The sequence below is a fragment of the Drosophila hydei genome, unplaced genomic scaffold (genome assembly GCF_003285905.1).
Source record: "Drosophila hydei strain 15085-1641.00,03,60 unplaced genomic scaffold, DhydRS2 tig00000232-arrow-arrow-pilon, whole genome shotgun sequence".
Lineage (NCBI taxonomy): Eukaryota > Metazoa > Arthropoda > Insecta > Diptera > Drosophilidae > Drosophila > Drosophila hydei.
Window position 1 is genome coordinate 941,716 of NW_022045690.1, and position 24,707 is coordinate 966,422.

A 24,707-nucleotide genomic window follows, 5' to 3' on the forward strand; every position below is an offset into this window, starting at 1 on the left:
TAAATGTTATCGATCACTTAAACACTTGCTGAATTATATTAATCGAAATATGCATCACTCTTGCGTGGTCGCCTCTCAGTTGCGTTCATTAAAATAGTAGTGCTGCACTATAGGAAACTTAAATCAAATTTAAATATACTTTTTCCATTTTCATTGAAAATATATATCGATAAATTAATTTTCCTAGACAGAAAGCGAGTAAAAAGAATATACATAAAAAGAATCTTTTAAGAGCTTGACTTAAATCGAAACAAAATCTAATGAATTTTGTATAATATCTTTATATATAGAGCTATATATATATATATATATATATATATATATATATATATATATATATCACGCAGTTAGTAGCGTCTTCATTGCTCTGAGCAATATACTCGCTTATAAATGCCGTCTCTATATCTTGTTCTTCTGCCAGACTCACAGCAGAGGCACTTTCTTTGCTCTCTATTAGATCTTTTCCCGAGTTGAATGAATTCATTAGCTCACACTTATCGATTTAACGAATCATCATCGATAACTTGCCAATAATCGATCTGTCCAAATCATGGCAGCCATGATAAATTGCAGCCTACGCATACTTTACCTGCTGGCACCTGGAAATCTGCAAAGAGAAACGGCAAAAAGGAACCCGAAATAAAAATCACATTTCTCACCCATTGAATTTCGTAATATATATTAGCAATTTGTCCACTTAAATCGATTAAATTTTTGTGTCTTGGTTTTCTTTGCTTTTTGCATTTATTTATGTTGCTTGCTTGATTTTCTTTATATATATATATATATATATATATATATATATATATATTGAAATATATTATATATATATTGAAATCTTTTGAAAGTACACACATAAATGATGTTGAATCATACAGCTGCACACACACACACACATACATTTGTGTGTGTCTGTGTGTCCATATGCGTTTGGCTTGCCTTTGATCAACTATTTTTTTGCTTTTCTGTTTACTTAGCTTTTGCTGCGTGTGTGTGTACGTGTGTGTGGCTTAGGTAAATACCAACTACAATACTTTAATATCAGACAATGTCTATTTGTTGTTGTTGCCAGTTTGATTATCTTTCAATCATATTCCATTTATTTTTATATATTTTATTTTTATTTCTGTTTTTTTTGTATTTTTTTTTATCATATGTATTTCATTACAACATAATAATTTGGCAATAAATATTGTTGATTACGGTTCGCTGTTTATTTTATGGGCTTTTGCTTTTTGTTTTTTTTTTTTTTTTTGAGTATTTACAAAGATCTAAGAAAAAAAAATTGTCGCTGTGTTTCTTCTTCTGCTTTTATATAGTCTATATAGAGTATATATAGCATATATATATATATATATATGTATATATATATATATATATATATATATATTGTGAACTCGTATATATGCATTTAGATAGTGTTTATTATTATTATATATAAAATTGTGTTTTTTCTATTATTAAATATTTTTCTCATTAACTTGCGACACACACAAAGATAATTTATATTTTTTTTTATTTAGTGATAAAATGTTTGCTTAAAAAAAATTTATAAAAAAAAAAATATGTATTTTTATGTATGTATATATATATTAATTCTATTTAACGTGACAATGCTGTATGTATGTGTGTGTGTGTAGGATATGTAAATTTAGTATTGTTTCTGTTGTTGTTGCATTCAACCTACAAAAAAAAGCATGCCACAAACATCGTCTTCATTATCTTCTTCTTCTTCTTTTTGCTCTGCAATTTATTTATGCTCAATATACACCAAATACATCAAGCTTTTATATATATATATGTATATATGTATGTGTGTATATGTATGTGTTTGTATAAGTACTTTTCTTTTATTCATTTATGTTTTTTATATATATATATATATGTGTGTGTATATATATATAATAATAATAATAATATTTCGAAATACAGTGAAACGCCAACAAAATTTAGTTTTCGCTTGGCTTTTTTTTGTTTAATTTATAATTTAAGTTTACGTTAAGTTAAAAAAAAAAGTTTATATATATATATATATATATATATATATTTGTGTGTATATATATTTGTTAAGGAAATAAATAAACGGCTCGACGTATCAACTAATGACTAATTTGGTTATGTTTTGTGTCTCAGTTTTTTAAGTACTTTTTTAAAAGAGTTTTTTTTTTGTTTTTTTTTTTTTTTGTTTTCTTTACTTTTCTTTTCGTTTTTTTTTTCTTGTTTAGCTCTTTTGTGTGCTTTTGTTGTTGATTTTTAAACGCGGAAACGGAAGTCAATTTGTCAGCTTTTAGGGCACAGAAATCTTAGATATGTGTGAGTGTGTGTGTGTGTGTGTGTGTGTGTTTGCCAAATGCTTGCTATATGCGTGAGTGTGTGTGTGTGTGTGTGTTTGCCAAATGCTTGCTATATGCGTGAGTGTGTGTGTGCGTGTGTGTGAATGGGCCTGGCGCACATCAATTTATATGCTAATGGCGCCAGGCAAGTTATTTAAAATACATATGCCACGCCCCCGCTACGCCCCAGCCAGCAGGCTGTTAAATGAAGTAAAATAAAAGCAAAAAAAAAATAATCGCGCAGAAAAATCCAATTTATTTAAATATATATAAATGCGCGCACATACACACAGACATACGTGCTTTGTGTTGTGTGTGTGTGTGTGTGCATACATACATATGTATATAAATTAATATGGCTTCTCATGACTGCAGCGCACACCCACATTGGCTGGCCACACCTCCTGCCGCCCCACTCCACCCCACTCTACTCCATTCAGCGCACACGTCATGTTGACAAAATTCAGTTAACGCAAAAATCTCATTTAAATATGCATGAAGCCCAAGCCGCAGTCGCGTCCAAGCCGCAATTTAATTTCTCTCTCTCTCTCTTTCTCACTCACTCACTCATTTTTTTTAACTTTGTTCGTTGTTGTTTTGTATTTAACTTGCAGCAGGACACTTCATATCGTCTATGTGTGTGTGTGAGAGAGAGAGAGCGCGCGAGACCATGTGTGTGTGTGCATTGTTTTCGGAGCCATGTCGTTGGCTAATTATGCGGCCCGGGCGGCACACACAAATCTCAGCTTAAGAGCCACGCCATGTTAACTATACAGCTGCTGTCCAACTCAGTTGGGCCGTCCGTCTGTCTGCCTGTCCACTTGTACAGCTGATCAGCATGTCCGGTTGGTCGCTTGCTCCATTTGGATTTATAATATATCATGGTCACGGTCGCCGACTGTGGCAATGGGCCAATGACAAAAGCCCACAGCGAAACACGCAGGCAGAACAGAGTAAAGCGAATGGGTGACAGCGGGAGAGCAAGGGGAGCGAGGAAGAAACACAAGTCTCTTGTGCAGAACACGAAAAAAAATTCATTAAAGCATTTATCAAGTTCGACACTTGCTGTCATATATCATGTTACATTTTGAGCTGTAACATGTTTAATCCGCGGCCCCACTCAAATGAAAGAGAATACCAAAAAGAGCTAAAAAAATAACAACAATAACACAATAAATGTAACTGTGTAAATGCATGCAAGGGGCAGAGGGCGAGCGATAAGGAGAGGGAGAGCAGCAATACCGGAGACAAAGCCTGTTAGAGGGACAGGGACAGAGGCTGCGACAGGGCCAGGGACATGAAGAGCGAGAGTGATAGATACAGGGGCAACATATCAGTGTTCAGCCTACGAAGTTGCATTCTTTTTTTTTTTTAATTTGTGTAACGTGTTTCGTGATGTTGTTTGTTTGTTTGTCTGTCAAGTTTGTCCAACTGGCTACAGTGAGCACTGTCTGGTGTGCACCACAGTGCATAAGTTTTTACGTGATTGGAGATTGTCTGTTAAAAAAAGACCTTAAAGAAAATGTTAAAGAAAAAAGCCGGTTGCAAGTTGAACTGAACGCCCTTCGCCACACCCCTGCCACCTTTGACAAGCATTCAATGTGGCTGAAACGTTTTTGCTTCTTCTCTTTTATATGAATGCTAACTGATTCACATGCATAATTCAAATTGAAAATTGAATTCAAATAAATGCATTTTAAATTCATTTTAGTGCTGCTGCTGATGTCTGTTTGTTTATTATTATTATTATTATTATTATTATTATTATTGAGTTTTTTTCTTCACTTAAACAAATTGTTATGCAAAAGCGCGTGAAAATCAACTAACAAATGGATACGAATGAATCTGCATAATTAACAGCAAAACTGTTTGCATACATTTTAAAAATACAGATCGAACGGGTTAAAAAAATTCGAAAAATAATAACAATAAAACTGCCGTTAAATGCAAACAGTAAAACTGAAAAACTGTCAGAGATAAAATCTCAAAAAAAAAAAACAAACGGCAAATATATCGAAAATATAAATCGAGGTAAACGAAAAAACTGTGATGAATGCGATATGCAGAGCAGAATCAAAAAAAGAAAAGAAGCCCTGCAGCTGGCACTAGGGATAGTCAGCATATGAGTAAAATAAATAGCAGCAAAAATAACAGGCAGTGAGATACGCGGCAGGAGAGACACAATAATCCGTTTGCGTAATTCTCGTGAATACCCCTAGCATATGCCATTCAATGTGAAAGTCTGTGCCATTCGTAGATTTCAGCTGACTCTGTCTGTTTGCCTACCCCGCCTCCTTGTCCGTTATTTCGTTCTCTCACCATTATTTCTGCGCCTCTTCGCCTGCCCAGCCATTGGTTTGAATGACCCCCCACTCCTTATTCATGACACACAGGCACGCGATATGCTACGCTTTTCGCACTTATTACAAATTTATAACTGTTATTTTATGGCCCTCATAAATGTGCTTGACAGACACACACACTCATACTCACGCACACGCCCTTCAGATTGTAATTAGCATTTGGCTTGTTTGTTGTTTGCTTTTGCCTAGTGTTTTGCAGTGTTCGAGTGCCTGTAGACTAGAATGCCGCTGAGTAGCTTAACTAGAGGATTTCAGATGTTTTTTTTTTGTAGTTTTTTTCCTTTTTTGTTGTTCAGATAGATATATTCAGTATGGGAAGACTCCGCTTTTTGTCTATAATAAGTATTGTGTGGATAGTGTATATTGTGTGGATGTGTGTGGGTGTGCGTATGTGAAGGGTGGGGATTAATTAAAACATGATACCGAAAAAGGTCAGAAACTTGAGTAAACTGTACAATTTATACAAAAACCGATACCTAGCCAAGTGTATGAAATTGAAATCCGCTCTGACATATTCCGTTTCCGGTTCGATTCAACTGCATTTGCGGGCGCGCCGCTGGAAGCGTTTCATGCGCAACGACCACTCGTCCTTCCACTCCAATACCACGGAGCTGGGTCCAATTGCCAGATAGCCCGGCGCTGCCTCCGAGTCGCGTCCAAGTATTAGATACGATCTGCAAATATTTCAATGTGAAAGTCAAATTAATGTCAAGAAATAAGCATTGCACATAAATAATCATTAGTTCCGATTAGAGAGCTACTTACTTGTTCAACTTGATCTTGGGGCACTGACACTCGATACTCTTGCGCGGCACCAGCAGCATCATATTGCCACGTCCCAACAGCGAACTGGTTGTGCCCGACATGGGGTTACGCTTGAAAATCGTCTGGATATTTATCTCGTACTTGTAAATCTCGTTCTGTCGCTCGATTGAGAACTTTTCGGTGCTAATGTCCTGCGAGGCGCGATCATGTCCAATTACCTTGGCCAACAGAGCTGCAATCGAGTCGAGTGTTAGCTAGACTTTGGCATATTGAGAGCACATTACGCATACGTACCATAGTCCTCCATGCAAAACTTGTTCAGATTGAGCTTCTTAGGACTGGCCTTGCACTTGCCGCAATCTGTATGTGTGTGTAGAGAGTTTATTACATAATTATTTATTTATGTATATTGAAGCTTGTTACAATCCCAGCTCTCCATGGTTAATAATAATAATAATAATAATAATAATAAAATAATAATAATAATAATAATAATTGGGCGATTATCTATGTAGTTGACAACTCTACACAACATTTTACTAGCAACTCTCCACGAGTAACTCTTCGACTGTAACTTGCAACTCTCCAATCTACACTAAAAACTCTCCAAGAGTAATGAGTAACACGAGTAACACTTGTGGCGAGTAACCAGTGACTCAGTTTGCCAAAAATTAACTTCGCCAAGAACTCTCCACAACATTTTACTCGTAACTCTCCACGAGTAATTCGACACAAGTCTCCCACAAGTCTCTTGTTACTCATTGCGATTTATTACATGTCTGCCTTTACCCTTTGCTCAAAACTCTACAAGTTGCTCGTCTCTAGTCTCCAGTCGCTATTTACAATTCTCAACTAGTTTTACTTACACTTTTTCATTTCCTCAGCCTGAGAGCCTCCGCCATCTTTGTAGTCGCCTGTTCCAGTGCCGCCGCCAGCGCTTTCCGCTTGAATCATATTCGCATTTGTGGGCACCTCTGCTAAGACAAACACATTAATAGCAAGGAAAGATAAAGAGGATGAGGAAGGGGGAGGCAGGGGGTAGTGAGAGTGAGAACAGGAGACTTACTTATGCAAGGCGCCACATGAGAGCGCGTCTGCTGATAGCCGCGTGCACAGCGATTGCAAGTGAGGCCGGTGACGCCCTCCTTGCAGGGACACTGTCCACTCAGATGATTGCACGTCTTGCCAGTGGAGCCCACGGGATGACAGTCACAGCCTAAGATAGAGAGAGAGAGAAAGTCGCAGTCATCATTAGAGAGACATCTGCCCAGTGCGACAGTTAACTAGGCCGCTGATTGATGGCCAAGCAGCTGCTACTTACGTTTGCACACTTTGCGATGGTTGGGTGGCTTGGTGGCATCCCGATAGTAGCCCTCGCGACAATAGTGGCAATACCTTCCGGTCGTATCATGCTGACAATTATAGCAAACGCCGCCTGACACCCGGCCCGACAGCTTGTACAGCTCCAGATTGAAGCGGCAGCGACGTGCGTGTCCATTGCACTGGCACACTGAAAGCATAAGGAAAGCAGACGTAAAGTTTGAGCAAAGTATAGATAAAAGTATAGCATAATTACGTATTATATTATCATATATCTGAACTAATAAGTAAAAGTTTTCTAGTCGAAAGTGCTCGACTATGAAATACCCTGAACGCCAAGCTTAGCATTGATGTTGCCCAATAATCGACGTTCGATAACAGCTTTAAACGAGTACATGGAGACTCTGTAAGCTAGTGTCAAGTTTCTTGTAACTGCGGACGGATGGACGGACAAACGGACGAACCGACAGAAGAACGGACGCACGGACAAATGGTTGGATGGACGAACGGACGGATGAACACATGGATGGCTGAAGAGAGCAACCAACAGAGGTACTGGCGTAAGGACGAATGGACGGATAGAAGGACGCAAGGACGGACAAACCAGGAGATGAACAGACCAACAAATGTAAGGACATACGGACGGATGGTCGGACAGAAGGTCGGCGCAGGAACGGACAGGCGCATGAACGGAAGTCTAAGTAAGCTATATATACAGCTATAATGTAGGGAGTTAATAGGTTTACTTAAGATATAATAACTGTATATTTAGCATATCTTATGTGCCAAAACATTGTCAAACTCTCAATTTTATTCATTCAACATTCACAACTTAAAGTCTAAAGTTTCTTAGATTTTTTCCATTTAGTTCTGGCCTTATCTTAAAGTTAACTGTTTTTCTATTCGAAACGCTTATGAATGGATATTCATTTATTCATCTGAAAGATTGTATCGTTCGCTTAAGCTCTTTATGTCTGAGTCGCTGCCATCCTCAGTCCCGGCCCGGCCCCAGTCCCAACTCAACTCAAACCTAATCATTTAATGGCAGTCGCTTCTCGCCTCGCACATTTCATAAATAATTAATAATCAAAGATATTTTTTACGTGCTTTACTTATGCCAGGCAGGTTGGGCGCTACTGAGCCAGCCACGCCCCCCTCCCGGCCTGGGTATGATTGATTGTTGGCTGGCTGGCTGAGTGCGGTTGATTGATGAAACTGCAAGCAAACAACAATGCGAAAGGCGGGGGCGGGGGCCACCTGTACCTTGGGCTGCTGCGACTTTTATCGATTTAATGCCCGAGCAACTGACCAAGGTCCAAGCGCGTGTGTGCCCGGGCGGGGCTAAACCTTAAGCGTCAGTCAGCGTAATGCCGGTTTAATTAGTTGGCCAATATCATAAAATAATTTTAGCCAACTAATTGGCAGCACTTGACTGCAATTTATGTGCTCCACAGCGAGCTCCACAGCAAGGCATTAAGCGTGATTTATACCAATCCAACTCATATATAGACAGACGAACAGCGACAGAGCGCGCCAGCGGAGCAGAGGCACACGGACAGAGCTTTATCTATATGGCATGGTTACGTATGAGTCTGTTGCCCACGCAGTTCGACTGCGACTTGCACACGCATGAGCGCCTGCTTTGTGAACCAGCCGAGCAGCAGGCTGGAGGGGGGCAGGGGTGGTGGAGCAGCGGGTCTCTGGCAGCTGGAGAATAACGAAAAATATGTCCCTTGCCTTCGCTCTGGCTCTTATTTCGACTTCGCCTCCAATTCCTACTCCAGCTCCAGCTCCAGCTCCAGCTCCGGCTCTGTCTGCGGCTCTGGGTCTCGGTCTCGACTATTGTGATGGCTGTTGCTTCATATTTTTCATATCTTATGTCTGCATCATCGACGAAGCTGACAACAATGGAGACGCAGTCCGGCAGTGTGCCAGCCACATGAGGCGTGGCAGCAGAGCGCGGGCGGCGGTTCGCTTATTTGGCAAATAACAACAATGGACAATGCGGCAGGCAATGCCTCGGCGTTAACTTTATCCTTGCCACCGAGGCGCATAACATCGAGATCTACCTCCCCCCATCACTCCCTGTCTTTCTTGTGTGGCAGTCATTCGTCAATGATGCTGCCCCCTCAGCGTTGCACAAATTAAAATGAATTTTTATTTCGACTTGACACTCCGCAAGCTGTTATATCAGCTATCTGAGGAGGCTGGCAAACGAGTTAACCATCCGACCGAACGAGCGACCGAACGACCGCCAAATGAATCGCTTCGAGAGATCACTTAGTTATATCATTTCCAAAGAAAATGTGAAAGTTACAACGAAACACTGGAGAAATTATAACAAGGCGTAAAAGCCTTAAGAAGAGCTCGAAAGAATTTTAAAACTTAATTTAATTAATTTAATTTAATTTTCAAAAAATTCTGCAGTCGAAATAAATTTTTTAAAACTTTATATATATTATTTATCATTATGTATTATTAACTGCAATATTTAATAGTAAAAGTATTTCAGAGCTCACTCAAACTTCTGTTATAAATTATATTTATAAATTTTCTATAGAAATATATAAAAATAAATTTATTTTCATAAATTTTGTTATAGAAATAAAATAATTGTAAATAAAAAATAATGCCTTTAAAATTCTGTTATATTTATATAACAATAAAAAATAAAAAAAATTCTTTAAAAAAAAGTATCTTTAAAAAATATTTATTAATGTATATAAAAAAATTAATAAATAATAATTTCAAAAAAAAAAAAAAAAACAATCAAGAAAAATGTTTGTTCTTATTAATAATAATGTTTGTTTAGTTTTTATTATTTAATATTTATTTTAATATTTAGAATGTTATTTTTTTAAATTTAAATTTGCTTAAAATTTGTTTGTAAAAAAAAAGAAAATATTACAATTTAATTTTTCATTTATTATTTTTGAACATTTTAAAATATATAATATATATTTTTTAAAGATTTTTTTATAGCGATAAAATTGGGATTTGTGAATGCAATTTTCTTAAATTTCACTTTATAAAAAAAAGAATTTAAAACTGAAAGAAACCCAAATCAATTAAAACCTAATGAAATACTTTGAAAGTGTTTTTTATGGATAAGAAAAATAAATAAAGCTTTTTTTATATTTTTTTTAGCTGCTTTGGGCAGCCATGAGACGCAGCGATATAGACTTTGTGGTCATAAGATGATGGAGTAGTGTGTGTGTGTGTGGAGCATATTTGGGGCACAGTTATTGCCACTGAGACGCGCATTGTAAATGAGTTGATTTTGCGAGCGGCAATAAGCCAAGTTGAGCTGCTGCCACATAAATACCAAAACAGGGGCCAGTGAAGCAGCTGAATGCTTAGATGATGATGCAGTTGATACAGAGAGAGAGAGAGAGAGAGAGAGAGAGAGAGAGAGAGAGAGAATGGGGCAGGAATTCCAATGAGAAGACAATTGGAATAAAAAAGCCCAAATAAATGGAATAGTCGAAAAGCGAAATGAAATTATGTGACGCTCTCGATGATTAGCTAAAGTAGCGCATAAATTGTTTCTCTGGGTTGGGTTGGGATTAAGCGAAGCATGTCGAGCACTACAGACTACATTGGCTTTTAATATGGCACACACACACACATATATCTGTCTCTATATATATAAAATCGAGGCACTCAATCAGCCTAATTGGAAACAATAAAACGCATTTTAACGCAAAATTTTCTTTACAGCTCATTTGATTTTCAACGCGCCGACTCGTAGCCAAAGTTTTGGAACCACTCCAGAGCACACATTGCCCCATTACTCATCCATACATTCAAGCAACCACTCATCGATGCATTTGTGGCAACGAAAAAAAAAACCCAACCAGCTGAAGAGAGAAGAAAAGTTATTGCTGGGGCTGGGGCTGGGGCTGAGCGAAAAGTTCGACAGATCATTGGCGAAAGATTTAAAATTTTGCATTGTGGCATTTCCCCACCGGCCAGACAAGCCCCCAAAAACAGCGAACTACTCCGCCCATAGCCGAAAAACAAAAAAAAAAAAACACTCACATCTCGCATCTGGCAAGCAATTTTTTGATATACGACTTTCGTGGCGAAAACAAACAAATTTGCAGGCGGTCGAGAAAGAAAAGTTCATAATTTTGCTGGCTTTTTAATTAAATGCCGAAGCAGCGAGCGAGTGCAAAACACATGCAAAAAGAAAAGTGCGAATGGAAAAGCACACACAAAATAAGCAGCAGCAGCAGCAGCAGCAGTCAAAGAAGAAGAAGAAGAAAACATGTGAAATTCATTTGGCACCATGCGAATGAGTGCGAGTGCGAGTCCAAGAAGAGACCGTGGGACTACATCGACAGCCAGCGCTAGATAAGCGCGGGCAGTGGCCGGGGCACGACAGGGCAACAGAAGTAGGAGGAACAGGAACCGGGACCTGGCGCTGGCTCTGGCTCTGGCGAGTTATGCGACCGTTTGCACAACAACAAAATTATGGGCCAAACAGGCCTCGGCCCAAAGAGGCTGGCCATCATCGCCCTCTGCCCCCACCCCTCCCTCCCTCTCTCTTTCTCTCACACACACTCTCTATAAACTGGCTACAAAATGTCTACATTTTTATTTCATTTTCACATTTTCGTTAGTTTTTACAAGAAGGCGGCACACAGACTCCAAATACCGAAGCTGCAGCGCCAGGGGCATATATAGTCCATATATATGCATAGTCAGTGCTTGGCATCTGACGCGATCGCCGACCGAACAGGCGCCACGCACGGCCTTAAATAGCGGCATTTCAATTTATGCGCAATCAGGGCAAAGCAGATGTCAAAACAAAGATTTCCCTAACTGAATTGCAGAGAAAGAATTGCTTAAGAACTCTATTGAAGCGCTTGTACGAGTGCTATATATATATATATATATCTGATAGTGATAAAGCGAATACATAGCTGCGCTATATATGTGTAGGCTTCCAATATCTCGTACATAACTAAGGTTTGTTGAGCTAGTCGATACCCGGAATCTGCACAAACTGATGTGAAATATATATATATAAATAAATATATATATATATATATATTTATATATATATATATATCTACTTTATGGGGTCAACTATGTCTGCTTGTGCCTGTTAAAGTCTGCTAAAAGCCATTTGACTATGCCTCGAAACCAACAGAACTTTATAAGCAAGCAAGAAGTGCCTGACTAGAAGTTACCCGGAAACTTGCACAGAGTAAGAATTGCAGACATTCAAGACTTGTCAAGCTTATTTGGAATATATAACCATATATAATATATTTATACCTTAACACAACATTATCATAACCATTTCCCCATCTCGAACTTAACTCAACTGCATAGGCTAAGCGGCAGTGCCTGACTAGCAGATACCTGGAGCTCATGACAAGCTGATCGGAATTAAGTATATATACATCTACTTATGGCATATGCCTGCATCTTGCTATTACATACCTTGGGACATCAAAAACTAGTCACAGGGTATCCTGAAGTCATGCATATACATGTATATAAATATATATATTATAGTTAAGCAAGGGCGTTTTATCGAATGGGCGCGCCAGCACCATAATTTTCACTCTTTTCATTTTACACTCACGCCATAATTTGCAGCAACACCTACGCACGCACACACGCACACACACACGCACACACAATAAATTTGCCTCTCCCTTGCGGCTGGGAGCAGCCCTTGCCAGCGCCAAGTTCGATTTTTGCTATCACAAAACACAGCAAATTCGCTTTGCTTGGCATAAAATGTTCGGCCTGCCGCATCCTGGCATTCGGCTCCCATTCCAGCAACAGATTTGTGCTTAGAAATGCTTGCCAGCTCGTCCAGCATCCTGTGCGCCCTGCGTCGCTGCTGTCGTCGGCCTCGCCTTTGGCCCTTCAGCCAAGACGCTGTCTGGCTGTCTCGCTGTCTTTTATTATTATTATTTTTATGTACTCGCATTTTTATTTGCGTGGTTTGTGTATTTTACAATTTGATGTGATTTGAATTTTCAATGATGCCCCAAGTTCGGGGCGATTGAGAGATTGAGAGAAGCCAAATCAAGAGAATTTCGTAAACCAAAATGGGCAAAAATGGAAAAGAATCAACTGATGCGTAAAGCGCGTCGTCATTCCGGACCCAAAAAACGAATACGAAAACGAAAATGAAAATGAAAAAAAAAACAGTAGATGACGATGACAACGTTGTTGCCAGGGGCGTGGCACACAGATCCAGCACATCGATATGTCTTTTGGCCAATGATTTCGAATGTGTTGCCACGCATAATTTTATTTATTTTTCAATTTGCCAGCCACCTAGCCCCCGCCTCGCCCCCCTCTCGGCGTCCTTAAGCACTTAGCTTGCTTATGAGCTAAGGCTGTTATGATAGCACATTGCCCCAGCCACTGGCCCTGGCACAGCGCCTGCTCTTGCCCCAGCTATAGACACACTGGCTCTGCCATGTGCTGACAATTTGCTGTCGATGTCGTGCAGCGTGCCCCTGCCACCAGCTCGCTGCGTGCCTCGTGCCTCTGCCTGCATTTTTGCGCTGGCCGCTTCAATTTTTGGCTTGCCAAAATATTTGTCGCTCGACTGGCATCCAAATTTCCTTCCCGTTTTTTATATTTAGCTGCGAGTGCAACTCTCGCTATAGCGAAACTACAGTAAACGCTCCATATAAATGCCTTTATCTGCCTTTCTCATATGACGCCTTGACATGTTTCATTCCATTGCATTCTTATATGCTTTATATTTCAATTCCGTTTCATTTCAAAATATATTTTTGTGCATATTAGTTTCGTGTTCCATTCCATTTTAATATGATTGATTTATTTGAGTACTTTCTGTTCCATTCCACTAGTTTCACATTTTCCTTTTAAATTTTTTTTTTATATATATTTATAAAATTGTATATTTTTTTTATTTATATATATTTTTTTTCAATTTTACTTTTGTGTTCCATTCCATTAGTTCCCGTATTTTCATTTCATTTTTATTTTTATTTAAGCATTTTATTTTTTTTTTTTCAATCGCGATCAGTCGTTCGACCTGTAAAGACGTGAATTCGAACAGCCTTCGCTTAAGCTCTACTGCTGCAGAGTTCTAAAAATAGAACTTTGCGGTGCATTCTTCAACGCAACAGCAACAAAAACCGCACACGCAGCGTTTTCTTATCGCTTGCTTCCGCGTAACTCAATTGCTTTAATTGCAATTTACGAAATTTCGTCGCTTGGCGCGAGTGCGCCTGCACTCAAAAGCACAATCCGCGATGACATCTAATGTCAATAACCTCGCTACAGCTGTAAAGGTAAATGCAGAAATGCAAGCCCAGCTTAACGTTGTGATGGCAAATAGGCAAGCCTCCATCATGCCAATAAACTCAAAAATAGATATCGCCTCCGTGCAAGGCATCACTAACAACAAAAACACGAAACGTAAACAGCCAAATTCACCAAAAACCATCAAGAAAAGGCTCATCTTCGACGAACCAAGCACCAGCAATGCAGCATTAATATCAGAAAATCGATTTTCACTGCTCGTAGAAGAAGATGAAGACTACAGCGAATCACCTGTAGCTCCAGAAGCCCCAGTATTGACCGACCAGCAAACTACTCCGAAACCTCGTCCGCCCCCCATATGGTGTCCAAACATCAAGTCTGTGGCCCTACTTCAACAGATAATAGATAAAGTAATTGATGCTAAATCATACGTAATTAAGCCAAAGAAGAATAACATAGGTGTATTAACCCAATGCAGTGAGGACTATCGCAGAGTTATAGACCACTTTACTAAGCTGGAATTGGAGTTCCACTGCTACCAGCTTAAGGAGGACAAACCATATAGAGTCGTGTTCAAAGGGCTTCACTCCAGCACTGATACAACACTAATTAAAAAGGAATTGGAAACCAAAGGCCACACAATTACAAATGTGCACAACCCACTGAGCCGTATGGACAAAACACCGCTAAATATATTTTTTGTTGACGTGGCTCAGGCCCCCAACAACAAAGAAATTTTGGACATTCGAGTTGTCTGCAGGCAACGCTGCACAGTGGAACTGCCAAGAAGATACAACGACCTGACACAATGCCATCGCTGTCAAGAATTTGGACACACACAACGCTACTGCCACAAAGCTCCCAGATGTGTGCGTTGCGCCGGGAAACACGCATCCAAAGACTGCACCCGCGAAAAGGACCAGGCACCAACTTGTGTGCACTGTGAGTTACAGCACCCAGCCAACTATAAGGGCTGCCAAGTATACAAGCGGTTGCGCAAATTGCAATCCCCAGCACAAAAAAGGAGTCCCACACAAACACCGTCTACGGGTCCGAGTACTGCTTCCGAAATTACAAGGCCCCGGAGCATTACCCAAGCCACGAGCTTTGCAACGCCTATTAGTGGTGTTTCTTACGCACAGGCCGCTAGAGGTGGACCGTCAAATAAGAATACCACAAGTGACACTTTGTTCACTGAAATGCTTCAGCAACAACAACGTCAGTTTGACGCAATTAATGCCGAGCTCAAAGCGATGCGAGAAGTACAATCCCAACAAGCAACCATGCTAAACAGTTTAATGGCCATCATAACCAAGCTTGCCTACAAATAATGGCTTTACGTGTGGGTATCTGGAACGCCAATGGCCTGAGAAACAAGACTCAGGAACTGGCTGCGTTTCTCTCACAAGAAAACATAGATATAATGTTAATAACAGAAACTCATGAGTGCCCCACTACACAAATTTTCGGATACGAACACTATCAGGCTCATGGTGAAGGAGCAAACTGCTTTGGTGGATCCTCAATCCTCATACGAGCAACAATACCGCATACACCTTTACTGCCAATTTGCAACGCAACAATGCAGGTCTCAGCCATCACCCTGCCTACGTCTATTGGAGCGATCGAAGTTGCGTCAATTTATCTTCCGCCAAACACTGGTCTGTGTGATCATCACATGGAACAGGTTCTAGGCCAAAGGTTGAATAAGACCCTCATCGGCGGCGACTGGAATGGATGGCACCCATTTTGGGGAAGCAATAGTGCGAATCGTCGCGGAGAAGTCATATTTGAGGCGATTCAAAACTTACAATTCAGCATATTGGCGACTGGAGCCCCCACCCGTTACCCAATTAATGGACACAGGCCCTCGGCAATCGACTTCGCTGTCTACAAAGGCATCTGTGACCGGCAATTGACCATTGAAGAATCCTTGGACCTATCCTCTGACCACCTGCCACTAATAGTCACAATCCACGCGCAGCCACAGCCCTTGCCCATTAGGAAACAACTACTGCCAGCAGGATCAGATTTAGGAGTCTTTAGGCGCGAGCTCCATTACTCTTTGCACATAGAAATGGAACTTAACACTCCTGAAGACGTGGACTACGCAGCAAACAAACTGCAGGAAGAAATAGTCAAAGCTGCGCACCAAGCCGCCCCACCATCTTGCCAAACAAGACAACAGTCTCCGTACAACATCCCCCTCACCTTGGAGGCCCAACACCTACTAATACACAAAAGATGGGCCAGGAGACGCTGGTTAAGATTACGCACGCCTGATGCCAAATCCATGTACAACGAAGCCACGAGGCATCTTAAAGCTGCTCTCGCCCTGCTTCAAAAGAGGTGTATCAGCGATGCGCTGGTACGAGCTGAATCGCCCACTGACGCAGAGTTTCAATTATGGAAATTTACAAGAAAGCTCAAACGGCAGCCAATACGACGTCATCCCATTCGGAGCATTTCTGGTTCCTGGCACATTGGAGACGAAGCTCAAGCTGAGGCTTTTGCAAACCACCTTCAAGATCAATTCACGCCGGTGATTACCGCAGAGGCCTCAGAAATCGAAGCAACAGAAGACATCGTTCTCTCGCCCCTCCCAGCTGAAGACCAGATAACTGGATGTACAAAAGAAGAGGTTCTTGAACACATCAGAAGAGTGAAGGCAAAAAAATCCCCTGGATATGATCTAATAAACGGCAGAGTCCTTAGAGCACTGCCTGACTCCACCATAGACTACATAACTATGGTGTACAACGCCATGCTCCGCATCCGGCACTTTCCAGCCTGCTGGAAGCGCGCCGTGATTGTGATGATTCCTAAGCCTGGCAAACCCGTGGGAGAAATTGAGTCGTACAGACCAATTAGCCTGTTGCCAGTACTCTCCAAAATATTCGAAAGAATATTTCTGGAACGAGTACTGACACATCTGGGACGCCAGGAGGCCATTCCAAACCATCAGTTTGGCTTCAGGAGACAGCATGGAACACCGGAACAGGTTCACAGAGTTGTGCACCATATCCTTGGAGCCTTTGAAGAAAAGATGTACTGCTCTGCCGTCTTTTTAGACATCAAACAGGCGTTTGATCGAGTTTGGCACCTGGGACTGCTGCAGAAAGTGAGGACCACCCTTCCAGCCCCATTTTTCGCGTTGCTATCCTCATACCTTATTGGAAGAACCTTCCAAGTGTCAAGGGGGCAAACAGTATCCTTGACTAGACCAATTATGGCTGGAGTACCACAGGGTAGTGTTCTAGCCCCAACACTTTATACTTTATTCACAGGAGATATGCCAACTCCCGAGCCAAATATAGGAAGTACAGATGCAGTACTCATAGCGACCTATGCAGATGACACCGCCATCTTATCACGTCACGTATCTGCGCAAGAAGCTTCAGACTCACTACAAAAATATCTGGACTCTTTCGGACGCTGGGCAAAACGGTGGTGTATCACCATTAATGCACAAAAGTCTGTACATACTACCTTCGCCACTAGAAGAGGAGATTGCCCAAGCGTTGCATTGGGGCCCACTATTCCCAAAGCCTCAAAAGTAAAGTACCTTGGTATCACTCTTGACAGAAGGCTGACTTTTAAAGCGCACATAAGTCAAGTAACCTCAAAATGCAAAAGCAAGCTAAAAACCCTCGACTGGATGCTGAGAGCTTCAAGCAAGTTGTCTTACAGCAGCAAGGCCGCCATCTACAAGGCAATAGTTGTCCCAACCTTCGTATATGGTATCTCTCTATGGGGCTCCTCGGCGAAGACTACAAGGAACAAAATTCAGACCCTGCAGAATAAAGCACTACGCAGATGGACTGGAGCCAGCTGGTTTGTAAGAAACTCAGTCTTACATAGGGATTTAGCAATTCCCACAGTTGCTGAACTCATTGGGCGACACAGTTCAAGATACGCGGACAGACTTGCAGCGCATCCTAACCATCTCGCAAGCAACCTGGCTATAAACAACAATAGGCGAAGACTGAAGAGATTGCATCCTCTAGACAATATTAGAACTAATTAAGATAGTAGCTACAAGTGCAGAATAATTGGCATATCTGCCCTCCCATTAGTTAAGGTTTAGAGCTAAATGCGCTATAGAGTCTAAGACAATAAGCTGCAACAAAATAAAGAAATAAAAACGAAAAAAAAAAAAAAAAAAAAAAAAAATTTTATTTTTCTTCTATTTTCAATAGTTATTTTTTGTTACCTCTACATTTATGTTCCATTCCATTTTATTCCATTTCATATAATTTACTTTTTAGATTTTACATTTTCATTTTATATAATATTTTTATTTATTGTATTTTTGAAATATATTCTTTTTGGTAGTTTTACATAGGTGTTCCATTCCATTTCCATACACACTGGAGTTTTGCATTCAGCATAGCTAAACAGTTTCATTCCATTGCAGTTTCAGATTTCCATTTCCATTTAAGTTTTGCTGCATTTGCATCATTTAGCAATGCAGCTTGCCGTGTTGTTCATAGCTAGGCCACACTGTAGCTTTTTGACAACTTTGATTTGGCAACATTAATTTCATTCAATGAACTTTTCCCCATTTCGAGATTCTCGTCTCATGTCATGATATGCCTGCTCGAGTGGGCGTGTTTGGAGAAGTTGTTTGTTTGCAGTTCATATATAATTTACGTGTTGTTGTTGCCGTTGTTGCTGTTGGCAATCGCAATTGACACCCCCACAAAATGTGTTGACGACTTTTGACGCCAACACGCGAATTTGGCAAACAAATTATCCAAAATGCATCGAGCCAAATTGCTGGCAAATCGATGCCAAATCGGAACTAAACCAAGTTGAAGCTGTAGTTGGACTTGTTGCTGTTGTTGCTGTTGTTATTGTTGCAGCTGAAGTTGAAGTTGGAGCTGGTGTTGCGTACATCTGTATGCCGCACAGTCAGCTGCATAGATAGTCCATGTACTTGGGCGTTGATAATTGAATTGAAAAGTTTTTCGCCGCACTTTTGGCATGCCAATTGATGGGGCAGCGACAGAAAAAAAAACTGTATACAGTTAAGGCGGCATAATTTGTGGATTGTGCAACAGAAACACACACACACAGAGTAAGAGAGAGAAACTGGTAAATGAAAACTGGAAATTGGAAAAGCGCAAGCAAATTAATGGCCAAAAGGCTGCACAGCGCAGCGAAAGAAGGAAAAAAAAAATGTGAGTAGACTGTTTAAGCCAGAACGCTAACCAAACCATAATAATAAAAGAGATAAATCAGCCTTAAGTTCTCGAGTTGCTCAAGTATCCGATGCATTTCAGAGGCACGATTTGCTCTTACACTGCCACAGCAGAAATGTAATACAGTGGCTGCCAAATGTATACAGCCTGTTGGCCATTCGCGGACAGGCAGCCATTTGTTTTCAGTGTAAGGGCATTTAAGGCGTCGTGTCGTTTAGTTTGAACATGCCTCGTTTTATTATAGCCTCATACATTAGCATTGCCTCTTGTGGCAATGTCACTTTGCCTGCAACTGCAGCGGCGATGGCAGCGGCAACGGCGACGGCAACGGCAACGGCAACGGCGACTTACAGCGCATTTTCATAAGACATAAATTCTGCGATTTAGCTAAATGCGCTCTACGGACTTTGCCTGGGTAATTTGTGGCATGCCAGCCAAAAGGCAGTGCCACACAGCGGGTGCAAAGAGAGGCGAAGAGAGAGGGAAAAAACTGCATTGGCATTAAATTACACTCGCACATGAAGGCGAGACAACGCTTTGGAAGCGGCCCCAGACAAGGCGACGCGACAAGAGCTCATATTGCTTTATGTACGTCTAGGAGCAAAGGAGAGAGGGAGTGGGAGGTTGGGAGAGTGGGAGAGGCAGTGCCGCTGCCTTTTACAGCCCGGTTATGCGCTTTTAATGGAACATTTTGTACGCAAATTGCATTAATTTTACGCCCAAAAAGAGAAAGAAGCGGGCAAAGGAAGCGGGTGGCAGGCAGCAGCTGGAATAGAGTATAAATTGCAATGTCTATGTCAAACGGCCAATGGCGTTGTCAATGTGCCACTGATGATTGAACGATTTATGAGCTGCAGCAACTGCAACTGCAACTGCAACTGCAACTGCAAGGGGCCAGCTCAACCTGTTTTTTTTTTTTTTTTTGCTTTTTCTTTTCGATTTGCAATGCAACGCAATTAAAAGCAGATGCAGCCAGACCTCAGCCAGCACCAAAAAGTGAAAATCTAGCCGCTAACGGGCCAAGGTACTTAAAGATCTCATCGGCCCGCAGCCCATTGCCCAACCTGACTCCAAATGCATTTCAATTTGTGGAGAAATCACAGCAACAAATCCCATTTCATTTCACATTTTGCTATAAAATGTGTCGCCGTGCCATGGGAGACTCGAGCCAGAGCTAATCTGTTTAATCACACTCAACTTAACTGTTAATGGAAAACAAGATTATTTTCATTCTAGTTAGGCTTAATGGAAATCAATTTGAACTTTTGCCAAGGCAGCTTCAAAGGCGTCGAAGAACTTTTCACTGAAAGCGATTTGGCTTAACGAATAAATGAAGCTGCCTGCAATACTTTTAGCCATGTAAGTTGTATCTAACTTAACTTGATTATTGTATGTGAAATATGGCAATGAAATGGGCCAACAAGCAGGAGTAACGAAGAGAGAGAGGGAGAGAGTTGTGCCTGTTTATCATATAGATCAGATAAAGATTTTAAATTAAAATTTTGAAGATGAAATATTATTAAAATTTAACTTTATTGTCCTTAGAAAATAGAGGGAGAGAGAGAGCGAGAGAGAGAGATAAACTGAGCAGCTAAATCTGTTGCACTGTGCTTCAGGTGTTTAAGCTGCAACTGAACAATCCGAACAAGCCTAGGGCAATACCAAGTCTGTTGCTGATTTACACAATTTTGTTGAGCAGTGTAAGTTGAGTTCATATGCTGGGAAAACCCTTCAACCTTCTTGCTTGAATGAGTAGAGCTGAAGGCCAAGAAAGCGAAAATCAAATTGTGTAAAAATAAATAAATCAAATACAGTGTAAATAATTAAATAAATTTAAATGCATGAAGTATTCAGCTAAAAACTGAGCTGAGCCTTTGAATAATATTCAAACTAAGCACGAAATCAGGTGTAAAGCAAAAATCAATTGAAAATCGATGAGGAAATCAATTGAAGCACGGCAAAAGCACAGTTTTCTATAAACTATACTAAAGTAACTGTAAAATGGTTGGCAAGCAGACACACACACGCAGATATAGACAAAAGTAATGGCCACACAGAGAGTAAATAACGAAGAGATTTGTATATTTTGTCGAACGATTTTGCGTGTTGCGAAAAATGCAAAGCCAAATGCTTGCGAATGCAAAACTAAAAGCTCTTGCTCCCTGTGTGTGTGTGTGTGCGTGTGTGTGTGTGCGTGTGTGTTAAGCGGCAAACAAAAGCTGTTGGAAAACATAGAAAATCCCTTTGGGAAACAAAGTACAGAGCACTAACCCACACAGAGAGACACTTTTAGCACTTGCCATTTGCTGCACAACTGACAAAGGCAGCTTGCAGCATGTGGCATGCGGCATGTGGCACACATATATGCAGCGTACTTATCTACACATGCATGCATACACACATGTCGCTTCGGAGGTGTTCGAGCAGCAGTATCCTTTGGCCGCATTCAGATTTGCCGAGCAGCAGCTGCTGTCAATTGTCACGCCTGCAGTTTTTAACCCAGAAACATAAATATTGCAATTTATGGCGGGGCGGATAGTGCATAGTGTCAGCCAGCAGCTGCCACGCCAAAGTCGCGCCAGTTCTGGATGCTGAGCTATTTGCCTGGCCAGCCAATTGGAATGTTGCGCATACGCCACGTGCCCACGCACACACACAGAGAGAGGCAGTGGCACACACGAAATGTATTTAACTTAATTTAGTTGGGAGTTACTTAAAAAAGCTTTTAAAAGTAATACAATCGCAACAAGAAAACAGCAAACAAACAGCAAAGCGAAGAGAGAGAAAAAAGCAGAGAGAGAAAAAAAGGAAAAAGCAAAAGAAAGTTTCGTTCTGGGGGCGTGGCGTGGCTGTTTAATATGCACATATGTAGATTATATGATTAAAAGTATAACAAATACAAGCTCAATCTCGTTGTTGTTGTTGTTGTTGTTGTGTAAAAGTTTTTTGTTTTGCGAGCTGTTTGCAGATGTTTTTTACATTTTCATTTGTTTGATTTGCAAGCTGCTGCTGCTGCTGCTGCTTGGGCTAATGGAAGTGAAGAGCAGCAACAACAAAGTTTGAGCAACACACAAGAATACAGCAAATAATGCAGAGCAACAGCAGCAGCAGCAGCAGCTCTCTATCGAAGCTAGACCAGCTCTACATGTGATTAGGCAGCCAACTAATGAGGACTGGGCGACGGCTAGGCCGCAAAAGGATCAAACGAACTGTAAAAGGGATGAATGATGAGTAGCAGCAGCAGCAGCAGCAGCAGCAGCAGCCGCAGCTGGGCTACAACTATCTGCTAATGAAAAACAAGACATGTAAACACACTCGGCACACACACAGAGAGCTGCCAGCAAAACATATGCAGCATACAAACAGCAAACCACTCAAACAGCGCAGCCACCCAACCGCCCCTGGCACATCGCACTCAAAGGGTTTCAAAGTTATTTGTTTGCCCAACGGAAATACATCAAAATAAATGCGAGCCAAAAAAAAGGAGAGAAAATAAAAGAAACAGAAACGAAACGAAGTCAAATGCAAATATGATGAGACGATATGCGAGTGTGTGTGTGTGTGTGTGTGTGTTTGTGTGTGTGAGCGCCAATGGCCATTGACAAATATGGGCTATGGGCCGGGCCTAAACAAATATTTGGCACACTTTTTCGCCAGCAGCAGCAGCCACCCAGCGCCACCTGCGGAATGAAGGTGGCAAAATTTACCTGATGTCAAAAGTAATTAAACGAAAAACGCCAGCGGCAGCTGCAAAAGCGACAACAACAACAACAACAATTTGTCACGAACTCGCGCATAAGAAGAGCAGCATAAAGAAAAAAGGCGAAACAAAAAAAAGATGGCTGAATGAAAAAGTAAAATAGGAAAACAAAATGGCGTCGGCGCTGGCAAATTTAATAATAAGTAGTGCAAAGTGATGCCAACTTCGGAGAAGTGCAGCGACTGGCAAAGAAACAGCAACAAGGAGATCCAAATGAAAATGCTGCAAAGCATAACAGTGCACAGGAAAATACCCTATATATTATGCATATAGCAATGAGCGGCTTAGGGAGAGAGAAAGAGAGAGAGAGAGAGAGTGAGTGGGTGGGAGGTTGCGTGGTAGGGCGCAGCAGAGAGCAACAGCAGACAAACAAAATGTTAGAATTGATGCTTTTACAAATTCTATAAAATATTTCCGATGTGAACTAAGACAGTCTGGCAACGCTGAGAAGCTTACTTATTGACTAAAGTGTAACAGAAATGTCTGAGAAAAGAAGGCAGAGAGAGAATTTGTAGAATTTGTGCTCCTTCACTGCCCCCAACTCTCTCTCTCTCTCTAGATATATATATCTATCTCTTATTATGTCATATATATATATATAAATACATTTGATTGATTTGTTGTACTTGAAGATATTGGAGCGTTATTTGTAGTCAGGAAATGCTCAAAGTAAGCTCTTTATCGTTGTTTTATTATTTTATTTATTTTATTATTTATTTTTATTATTTATAAAAAATGAATGATATATATATATAAATATATACTTATATAAATCCAAAGAGTATCAAGATATAGTGAATATATAAATAGCTTAATACATAGAGAGATGCTTAAAAAGTTAAATATATAGAGAGACAGATAGAGAGATAAAGATAGATAGATAGACTGATAAATATTGAGATAGAGATATAAATAGAGACACACAGACATAAAGATATATAGATGCAAATATAGATAGACAGATAAAGATAGATAAATGGACATATAGATTGAGAGATAGAGAGACAAATAGATAGGGATGGAGACAAAGAGAGATGGATAGATAGATAGCTAGTTAGAGAACTAAATGGCGAGATAAATGTAGATCGCTATATATAATGGTTAGATGCTACATTTATATATATTCTAAAAATATATAGTTCAAGATATATAATTCTAGATTCTGGAATAATTTTAGTTTCTTTAAAGCAACATCTATGCACATGACTGAGCCCAGCGCCTCTCAAGGCATATCTCTCTCTCTCTCTCTCTCTCACACATATATATTCATATTCAATACATATCAATCAGCTGGCACACACACATACACAATTGCTTTCTGTAATTACCTAGAGCTAAGTTTTTTTATCAGTTTGGTGTCGTGTCGAAAGTCGAGTCGTGTCGACTCAAGTCGAGTCATTTAATTACCCTGGGCAGGGCAGATACAGTGGGCACTAGGCGAATGGAAAAGGGCGAAAGGCGGGCAAAAGTCGAAAGTTTGCCTTTGGCTTTCGCATGGCAGAAGAAGCCAACGTTAGCCAGAAAAACTGTAATGAGAAAAATTTTAAGAACCGGCAAGAAAAGTTGAAAACGAGGGCGACACAAGACCAGAAAACAATAAACAACAAAGCCAAAGACTGTAGAAGAGCACAGCGGGACGAGAGGGGAGGAGTTGGGCCTGCTCACACAAGCAGTGAGAGCGCTATGAAAACTT

General features: G+C 40.5%; 2 protein-coding genes across 3 annotated transcripts in view; one reads left to right on the forward strand and one right to left on the reverse strand.

Annotated features, from left to right (window-relative positions):
- Positions 1 to 4,348: 4,348 nt before the first annotated feature.
- Positions 4,349 to 24,707, reverse strand: part of LOC111600218 (netrin-B) — a 66,294-nt gene continuing 45,935 nt past the window's right edge. The window contains exons 2-7 of one of the 2 annotated variants that reach the window (XM_023316240.2): positions 6,783 to 6,971; positions 6,528 to 6,677; positions 6,328 to 6,435; positions 5,756 to 5,821; positions 5,462 to 5,693; positions 4,349 to 5,370 (exon numbers count right to left, since the gene is read on the reverse strand). In XM_023316240.2, coding sequence (XP_023172008.1) covers positions 5,229 to 5,370; positions 5,462 to 5,693; positions 5,756 to 5,821; positions 6,328 to 6,435; positions 6,528 to 6,677; positions 6,783 to 6,971 — 887 coding nt within the window. In that variant the 3' untranslated portion in view covers positions 4,349 to 5,228. Of the gene's footprint in view, positions 5,371 to 5,461; positions 5,694 to 5,755; positions 5,822 to 6,327; positions 6,439 to 6,527; positions 6,678 to 6,782; positions 6,972 to 24,707 lie in introns of both variants that reach the window. The other variant, XM_023316239.2, reaches the window with a different exon arrangement.
- LOC111600220 lies at positions 7,106 to 8,074 on the forward strand. The gene is made up of 2 exons (XM_023316242.2): positions 7,106 to 7,482; positions 7,903 to 8,074. The coding sequence occupies exons 1-2, from the start codon at positions 7,224 to 7,226 to the stop codon at positions 7,956 to 7,958; spliced, it is 315 nt and encodes a 104-aa protein (XP_023172010.1). The 5' UTR covers positions 7,106 to 7,223; the 3' UTR covers positions 7,959 to 8,074.